General features: G+C 57.3%; 1 protein-coding gene across 1 annotated transcript in view; it reads left to right on the top strand.

Moving 5' to 3' along the window:
• The first annotated feature begins 2694 nt into the window (after positions 1-2694).
• RALGDS (ral guanine nucleotide dissociation stimulator) overlaps positions 2695-9801 on the top strand; it is a 58887-nt gene continuing 51780 nt past the window's right edge. The window contains exon 1 of the mRNA XM_027650120.1: positions 2695-2838. Within this exon, the coding sequence (XP_027505921.1) occupies positions 2821-2838 (18 nt within the window). The 5' untranslated portion in view covers positions 2695-2820. The remainder of the gene's footprint in view (positions 2839-9801) is intronic.

Here is a 9801-nt window from a genome sequence, read left to right on the forward strand (position 1 = left end):
TGTAAATAAATCACCTGCCTGGGGATCTGATTGTGCTCTCAAGGTATTTCCCACTCAAGCCCTGTTTGCATTAACCAAGCCTCAGAGCAGTAGCTTGTTGCCTTCCCAAGGGCCCCTTGTTCCTTCCATCTCTTTCTGCTCAGCTGGAACAGACTCATCATTCATTGTCCATCTAATTTAAGAACCCATTTGACAGGCTGTTTCTCTCCTAGTCCCAGCTGGTGTCTTGTACAGTGCATCCACCCCCTGAGGGAAAACTTCTCTAGGGGGTGAGAAACAGAAACTTCCAGCACTGAATATGAGTCAAGGTGGGGCCAGACTGTGTTCCTCTCGTTCCCCCCACTGACAGGACAAGGATCATTTCCACTAAGCCAGACTGGGACCCTTTTTTGCTCCTATTTGGACTTCCCATAACCCTCCCATAGGTGATGTTCCCTGACATTATTGACCAGAAAGGTCATTTTGAACCACTTTGGTACCCTGCACTAGTTATGAAAGACCTGCCCTAGTCAAACCTTCTCTGGGTGAGATCTGGGGCACGGAACAAGATGGTCTTTGAACAGACATGGACAAGGAAGGATAAGAACATCAGTTATATATTCCGTGCACAAAACCAGCTTGTGGAACAGCCACGTGCATCTGGCTGACTTAACATAGCTAAAGCAGCACAGTGCTGGAAAAGAGCTGGAAGGCTGGGAGCTCCCTGCCAGAGCTGCTGGGTTCACTCTCCTGCCCTTTGTCTCACCTGTTCAGCCTGGGGCTCTTCGAGCAAGGGGCTGTCTCTGTGTTTTGTTCTGTGTTTGCACAGGGACCAGTCTGCTTTGCTCACCAGGGAATGTGAGATACACAGAATGAGTCTCTTTCTCAGTGGGGATTTGCTCTGATCTCAAAGGGCAGCTCTTAGCACAAAGGTCACTATTTTCTCACTTGAATCCCACCTGCTCTGCTTCACCTCGCTGCCCCAGCAAGTCCCTGCAGGATCCCCAGGGATGGAACACTCAGAGAGCAACAGCTGCTCTCCAGGTGGAGTGACAATGACAGGACAGTGACAGGCACGTCCAGGGACAGCAGGAACTGGAGAAGGAGTTCCAGGAGTGGGTTGTACTTTACTCACACTAACCCCCCAATCCTATAGTTCTGCTCCACACAATCAAATAATTTAGGAAAGCATCACTAGCAAAACGCATCTGAGGAGTGACATTTAAATGTCTGCCTGCCCACCCAACTCCCTCCTTTCTCCACGAGTGTTGCTGTACTGACTTGACTTTTCTTGTGCTATATTTAGCTTAAACATAGATCCACCAAATGTTGCTGTTTCATGTAATACTAGTGTAAAGCCTTAGGAATAGAGAGGCAGTTTTAACCAGAAATCTCTACTTTTATGCCCACTTCATCCCCCCTGCTCCCCCGCTGAACCCTTAGCTAATTTAAAGCAAGCCAGATGAGTACAAACTACCTTTAAAAAGTACTTCATTACGGTGTGTTTTTTAGTGAGTTTTGCCAGCAGCAAATTACATAGTTCTAGACCTTTTGAAGTGTTTTCCCCACTGTTGAGCACTGACACCGTTACTATAATTAGAATGATGTTGCTCTGTAGCAGCATCTAGTGCCAGAGCTGGAGTCCTGGCAGCACCTTTTCCTTTCCTGGCAGCGCTCCCCAGTCAGAGCTGCTGGTTCTGCTGGCGCGGAGCCACGGAGGAGGGTCAGGTGCCATGGGCTGTGCCTTGTCACTCATTCCCACTGTCACTCATTCCCGGGCAGAACTGGCTGCTGGGGCCTGGGGGGGGGGGGAGTGTCGGTCCCCAAAACCAGCATTGCAGCGGCCGGGAGCGCTCGGCCGTGGAGTGACGCAGCCTTCTCCCAGCTCCTGCTTCTCCTGACATCACTCTGTCACGGCTCGTGTCATCGGCCTCATGATGACAAACGATGGGTACCGGAGCCGCTCTGTTTCCAGGGCAACCCCGCTGCCTCCCCGGCTCCCGCTCCAGCGCGCCGACCGTGCGCCCGCAGCTCCGGCAGCGCTTCCCCGGGGTCCCTCCGTGCCCCGTTACGGTGTCGGGTTGAGCGGAGATGAGCAGCCGGGGTGTGTGTCTGTGCCCTGGCTGCCAGCCCCGGCCTCGCCTCCTGGAGGGCTCCGCCTGGGGACAGCCCGGCGGGGCCGCGGGGGACTCGTTAAGCCACAGCCCCGAGCTCTTCTCCTATTTATATCCCGCCCGGCAGCGCCGCGCCGACCTCCCCTCCCCGGAGGGGTCTGAACAGGGCCTTCCCACGGGTCCTGCTCTCCCCGCGGCGCCCACAGCTCCCACATCCACAAGGGAAAAGGCACCCAAAAAGTGGAGGGGGGGGGGGCAGGGCTCCGGGTGCCCCTGCAGAGGTGCCCGTGTGCTCGCCCACGGTGTAGGTACCCCTAGAGAGGTGCCCGTGCGTGCTCCCACGGCTGTGGGTGGCCTTGGGCAAGTGCCCGTGTGTTCGCCCACGGGTGCGGGTACCCCTGGAGAGGTGCCCGCGTGTTCACCCACGAGCACCCCCGCAGCAGCCGCGCACCCACCCACCGGCCCGGGGCCGGGGCAGCGGGGCCGGGCGGAGCCGGGAGCCGCCCCCGCCCTCCCGGTAGCGGTGCCCGCCCCGGTCCCGCCCCGCTCTCCGCTCTCCCGGCCGCGCTCCTCGCTCCGCGCTGGCGGCGGCTCCCCGGGGGCGGCGGGGCCCCATGGCCGGCGCGGAGCATCGCGCCCGCCCGCCGGGGCGGTGAGAGCGGCCCCGCGGGACCCGGCGCGGGCCAGCGGCTCCTCGGCGCGGCGCTGGGGATGTGCGCGGGGCACGATGATGATCGACACCCAGGTGAGTCGTGCCGGGCCACCCCGGCGGCTTTGTCTCCCCGAGCCCCCCGCGCCAGGCGCGCTGCTCGCGGGCTCGGTGCCCTCCAGCGCCCTGGCGAGAGGGGGCTCGGGGCGGCCCACGCGTGTCCGCGGTGCGTGACTGATGCGTGCGCGGTGCCAGGGAGCGGGTGGGCTCTGCCGGTGGCTTCCCGGGGGTCTGTAGCTGAAGGTGCCTGTCGCTTGCTGCCTGTTGGGGTCGGGGGGCACTGTACCTGCCAGCACCCCGGGTCTGCAGCGTGAGCTTTGGCGGAGGAAAAGCAGCAGCTTTGCGGAGAGAGGAGGAAGTCTTGTTTCTCAGTGGTTTCTTGGGGTTTTTTTTTTTGCTTTCTGTTTGTGCGATGGGTAAGTGCGGCCGGTAGAAGAGGGGATGACGGATCGGGGATGAAAGCAAGACAGTTTGGGACAGGGTCTGGCCGCCGCTGCGATGCTGGAGCCGCCGCTGCGCTGTGATGCTGCTGGCAAGGCTGGAGCTGCTGCGTGCTGTGCCAAGCCAGGGCCGCAGCTCTCCTGGCACCGCTCGGGCCAAGTGGCATCAGGAGGTCCCTTGTCTCTGCCTGGTGTGTTTATGAGGCTAAGGGATCTAAATTGAGCCGAGGTGGAACTAAAGCTGTGTGCTCACAAACCCACTGGTGCTTTTGGGGCAGGGGAGTAAGAAGCAAAGGCATGAAATTTGGGGGTGGCGTCAGAACGTGGTTTTTTTTTGGTTTTGATGCCCCTCTGACTTTACCCTTTCTGTTACCTTACTGCTGTTCCCCTCCTGATCCCAACCCTGAAAAGGGAAGGGATGGGTCTGTGCTGCTGCCCCTGTGGGGGTGGTAGGAAGATAAGTGGGCAGTGATGGCTCCTGGGAGACCAAGGATGAATAAAGGGAAGGGCTGATGCTGTGCTGGAGAAGTGGGCTGGGATCCATTTTTGGACTGGAAAATGTGCATTCCAGAGCCGCCTCCTGCACCCTCGTCTGGGCCTCATTCACCTTGATCCAGCCCAATAAACAAAAGGTGAATTAGCTCTGCTGGAGGTAAAGTGCATGAAGCAGGCTCTGGTGCCAGCGTGTGTATGTGCTGGATGGTGGCACAGCCCTTTGGAAAAGGGGATTGGCAACCAAAATACTGGAGTTTGGGTCCTGACCCTGCCAAAGGTCAAGAGCAAGAGTTCTCTGTCACCATGGCTGTGGACTGGGAAGAATGATCTTGCTGGGAGATCCAGAAAATTATAGGTGTAAAGTTGTCTAGAAAAAGATGTGCAGAGCTCATTCTCTCAGGCTGGGGAATGCACGTTGCATCCTATGGAGTACTTTGCATTAATGTCTCAATTTCAGCCTTCCTGTCACTTTTTATACTTATCCCCATTTCATATATGGGCAAACTGGAGCACTTAGAGGTGTTTGTACCAAACCCAGGATCCTGCCTGGTGGGTGTTACAGTGGAGAGCACAGGTTAGAAGTCCTGATCCTGCCTGCTTGAAGAGGATGAGCCACTCTGTTGTTTACAGGGTGCAATTCATCGAGGTCCCATCATTTGGGACTTAAGCAGTGAAGAGGAATTTCCAGCTGCACCCACAGCCGCACCCTGCCAGTTCTTATGGCTGTTACAGCTACATTTTTCATGCCTCGTAAATGTTTCTCTCCCCGGTTGCTAAGGGAAAGACCCACACAAACAACTGGGAAAACTGAGTGCTGGAAAGTAAATAAGCTGAGCAAACAAGGAGATTTTTTTTTTTCTTTTTTCATCTCCAAGTGCTGCAGGTGTGTTGTTCCAGGTGTCCTGACATGTGAAAGCAAAGGTTCACGTGCAAGGGCAAATTTCAGCCTTTAAAATGGAAACCTGCATGTGAGCCGGGTCAGAAGGTGGCTTCCATCCTGAACCAAGCTCCCAGAACCACAGACTCATCCCCCTCTTCCCTTTCTGGCTGTTTGGGCAGGGGAAGGGAGCAGATGGTGGACGAGCAGTCTTGGGGCTGGCTGAGGACAGGACACAGAGTGCCTGAGTGCAGGCAAGCAAAGCTGGAGCTGGATTTCTTTCTGCCTTTCCCTGTCATCTGCTCCCTGTGTCTGAAGTGACTCCAATGGCTCGGAGTTAACTCTTGGTGCTGCTCTGGGGGGGTAGGAGGATGAGTTGGCAACAAGTGACAGCGAGTGAGGGTCCAGCTGGCAGCAGGGGCTGGGAGGCAGCAGGTGGGGGGATGCAAAGTCCCTCCTCAGCGTGGTACAGCCACTCCATCTGGAGCTCCCACTCATGCCTGTGTCTGTGTGCCTGCAGACGGGGCTGATCAGAGGATGCAGCGACTGCTGCAGGCTCCAGAATAAATCTCTGGGACACTGTAATGATTGATCTGACATCCTGTAGCTCAGTGCAGTTTATTATCTTTGGGGTCAGTTTGCCTTGAGATTTCTCTTTAAGTGAAGAAACGAGGGGCTTTTCAGGACCATGTTTATTCTGGGCATGTCCAGGGTTGTGTTTTTCCGTTCCTTGCAGTGTTTTCACTGTACCATTCCCTATACAGTGCCTGGATCTTGAGAAGCAGGGGCCCTGATTTTGGGTGGTAATCTTCAGAGTAATCTGCACTATCCATCAACATGGATTTTGCTTCTGATACCTTTCCCATTGCTATAGCAACACACGTCTGATGGAGGAACCAGCGCGCTTTCCAGGCCATGGATGCAGGGAAACTGCTTCACCTGCCCCCGAGCTGCAATCACTTGTGGAACAGGGCTGGTTAACTGGCAATTACACCCAGCTGCTGGGGCTGGAGGAGCAGGGAAGCTGCTATTAACTCCCTCAGGCTGACCCTGCTCTCCCAGGTGTTCCCACTATCTGGGGTTCCCCTGGGATATCAGGACGACAAAGTACAGGGAGATGGGAAGTGCATGGTATCTAGCGCCAGGATCTGGGACTTCCCTCCAAAGGAGATGCTTGGCATAGTGTTAGGGGGGCTGTTCCCCTCTTCCCCCCTCCCCTTGCCCATGGATGTGCCTCGCCTGCAGACTGCTGATGGAGGAGGGAGGTTGTTTGCCTGCTTTTGGAGGAGGGAGGTTGTTTGTCTGCTTTTGCCAAGTGAGCTTCGTTTCCTCCTCCATCTCCTTCACACACTGTGGTCACTGGATGGGCTCTGAGACTCTCTCTCGTTCTGCTCTGCTTCCCCACCCTGCTGTCCTTTGCTTTCTGTGCAAGCCAGAGGTCATTCGGCTGCAGGTGGCCATCGGGACAGCTGTAGGGCTGCCTTCCCACTGCAGTGATGCTGCTGCCTCCTTGCTTGGCTCGGTGGTGGCTGGGGACACTCTTGTGAGCGGTGTGAGCTGTGTCAACCCCGTGTAAGCCCTGTGTGGGCAGGCCACGGGCTGCCCGGAGCCCAGCAGGGCTGTGCAGCAGATGGCACTGTTGTTTTCCCTATGAGTTACTGCCTTGGGTTTGCCTTCATTGGTGCTGAGAAGGGTCAGTGATGATGGGAGCAGGGACATGGCAGGTCTGACCCTCTGGGAAAGCCCATCATGCCGAGCTGGGTTCCCCTGCAGGGAGCAGATCTGCTCAGCAGAGCTCACCCAGGGGGAGCCGTGCTTGGCTTCATGGTGATGAGTAACATGAGCCAACTCCATCCTTGGAGACCTCAGGCTCAATCCCAAAGGCACTGTGGGCCTGCTGTGAGACCTCAGCAAGGCCGTGTCAATCACCGCGTCCCTCCTATAAAAAGAAACCCCTGATCCACAGCTCCCTTTTGTGCTTGTTCCCACTGTCACCAGTCAACCCATCCCCCAGCACTCAGTAAACAACAGGCGAACGCGTGACCTTTCCATCAGCCCGGGGTGGCCAGGAGAGGTGCCTGTGCTGCTTTCCAGGCTGCCACATGGGCGCTGTCAGTGCTGGCACAGGAGTGTTCCCTCCGTGCCCGGGGCGGGTGTTGGACGCGCCGTGTCCCTGCCCCGCTGGCTGGCACAGCGCCGGCGTTCAGGGGTGGCCGTGGCAGCTGCTGGCAGCTGTTTGGGTGCCTGAGCTGCCTCCCAAACAAACATCCCTCCTGCTCAGCCTGGGGCCGGCTGCCGCGGGATGTGCTGGCGGGCAGGAGCCTCCAGATGTTAGCAGGTTTTCCTGCTGGGATTGCCCCGAGTCCAGCCTGCGTGACCTGCGGTGGGGTTTGCCCATCTGTTTTCCTTGAGGATTTGCGATTCAAGCCGCTTGATTTCTTGGGGACCTTTTGGCTCCCAAGGCACCCCGGGTGTGCCTGTGTGCTCACCCTCGGCCACCCAGAGCTCTGGGCCGGGTCCCTGCGGGGCGTCTCTGTGGATATTCTCTTTCTCCGCTGATATTCCCCAACATTGCGAGTTTTGGCTGCGGGTCAAAGACAATGTTTGTAGACAAGAGCTGACGTCAAAGGCGGCTTGGTGGTGGCGTGCTGGGGGATCACAGAGTTTCCGCTCCCTCGAGGCCCCGGGAGCGCAGCGGGAGTTCATTCTCTGCAAAGATTTCCAGCCTCTCAGTGTCCCCAGGTTTGCTGGGCTGTGCTCTGCTGTGGCCCCACGGGCTTCTGCCTCCTGTGCTTGGGGCTGGTGAACCTCACGTGCTCCCTGGAGAAGGTGTAGCTGCAATCCAGTGTCCTTCACCACCCTGCCTGGAGAGGGATTTCAAAGACAGGGGGAAGGAAAGGGTGCAGCGGTGCCCTGATGGATTAGTGAGGGTGGCAAAGCCCTTCCTTGATCTGTCCCGCTTTGTGTAGGATTTGGAGAAAATCAGAAGCTTTAGATGTGACATCAGAGCTCTGGGATGTCAAAATATCCCAGATAAGGTCCTGCACTTCCCTTTGGGCTCTAGAAAAGAAAGGTGATAAAATGAGTGAGGTGTGGTGCAGACATTGACTGCTGTGGGCTGGACAGTGCTGTTAGAGGGGATCACTGGTGATGGGAGAAGCACTCCTGGCATCCTGGAGGGGTCATGCAGCTGGGATGCTGGTTACTGGCACAGCCTAGGGGTGATGCTCTGCCTGGGATTCGGGATGTGGCCGTGTGAACCTGCTCCCAGCCTCCCTGACAGCGCGTGCAGGCCGATCACACCCTGCGAGCCGTGTCTGCCTTGCACCCTCGCGGGTTCCTGGGGACATCCGCTGATCCTTTTTATCTTTCCTCCTCCGTGCGGTCCCAGTCTGTTTCCCACTCCCTGCCTGCCCTGAGGGCAGGAAGCAAACACTTCAGGGGCCGTGTTCAGCACTGAAGGAGCCCTCCCGGCTCCTTGCAGGCCCTCACGGGATGGGGAGGTCGAGGTCGTTCCGCAGCGCAGCCCCTTTGAAATCCTCACAGCCGCCCTGCCCGGCTCTTTTGGCCCCGCTGGCTCCATCCCACAGCGGATTTCCCACCGTGTGTTTCCTGCCTGTCCCTCTCCACAGTGTCCCCTGCAGACACAGCTCTTCACCTCCCTGGGGAGGAGACGCCACCGGTGTGATAAACAACGCCAGGTCAGGGTGGCGTGGAAAGGTCCAGGGCAGGCGGAAACACCCTGGTCAGGGTGGCTGCTGCTGCGTGTCCCGCTCCAATTTACACGGAATGGGAATACAGCCGGCCCTTGGCTGCTTTTAGCCCCTCTCCAAGGAGGTTGGGCAGCCCCGGGGAGAGCCAGCGGTGGAATCTTCTGGGAGGGGATGGAGGAGGCTTCCCATGGTGGTGGTGGTTGAGGTGCACAAAAGCATTGGCTGTGCAGGCCTAGAAAGCAGCTACTGCCCGAGCTGTGGGGTGTCTGTGGGGCAGATCTGGTGGGTGCCCCCTGGGAGAGGGCAGCTGGTCCAGGGCAGGAGCAGCTGAGGGATGGGGCTACCTGTGCGGAGGCTGGAAGAGCAGGGCTGGGTGTCCTTTCTTTATCATAATTATCATCATCATTATTACTATATTTCAATTATTAAAACATTTGTATCTCAACCCACGAGGGTATTTTCCCTGGGAGAAGCCCCACGCTGGCTGCCCCATGCCCAGCCAAGGGGAGCACAAGTCTCCTCCTCCTCCAAACACTGAGGGCTCGTGGTTGTTTAAGGGCCCTGTTTTTCTTGGCAGAGGTTGAAAGTCCCAGCAGGCTTCAAACCCTGCCGTTCAGCATTTCCATGGTGACAGGAAGGCTTTTCTGGTGGCTGTGCTGTCCTCAGTGCCACCAAAATAATGAGGCTGGTCAAGCGCTGTGCCTCGGTGGGGTGGGTTTGGAAGCCACAGCCTGTGGTCCCCCTGTCCCACTGGGGGGGGTTTGGACACTCTCCTTCCCCAGTGCTCGTGGAGGGCAGTTTATTTTGCCTCCAGTGAGATAAACACTAAAAGAGGAAGGGTTTTGTTTAGGAGACCATGCCCAGACTCCTGGACCGTGTGGCACTGGTGGCATTGTGTCCCCTGACAGAGAGCCTCGTCCTGTGCTTCCACATCCAAAACCCACCATGGAAAATATGAGGCCTGGCGATTTGCAAAGCTGTGCGAATAGCAATAATTAAAGGGAAAGGGAGATGAGTGATGGATGCTCCCGCAGTCTGGGGAAGGTGCGTCCCCGCTGGTGGAGAGACGTTTATCTCCCTCCTGCCGCAGCGCGGACCCTCCTCCTCAGGCGAACCGCTGCGGATATCCCCACCTGCCGCCGGGAGGGAATGTGCACCCGGAGGGATTTTAGTCTGATGAGGTATCAGCCAGACATCCATCCATCCATATTTTGCCCGGTGGCACAGCCCCTGCTGTGCACTTGGTGGGAGGTCTGGCCACAGGACCCGCGGCTTCTCCTGTTTTTCTCCTGTCGCTGCGTTTCCTCGGAGCTCACCAGAGCGTGGAGGCTTCTCACCCTCGTGTGGAAGTGCAGCATGGCTCTGGGTACCTGGGACTGGGTCGGCAATTGAGATTTTACATCCTCTGCAAGCTTGTTTTATGGTGGGTGTGTGTGTGTGTGTGTGTGTGTGTGTGTGTGTGTGTGTGTGTGTG

The sequence above is a fragment of the Corapipo altera genome, unplaced genomic scaffold (genome assembly GCF_003945725.1).
Source record: "Corapipo altera isolate COAL_440 unplaced genomic scaffold, ASM394572v1 268, whole genome shotgun sequence".
Lineage (NCBI taxonomy): Eukaryota > Metazoa > Chordata > Aves > Passeriformes > Pipridae > Corapipo > Corapipo altera.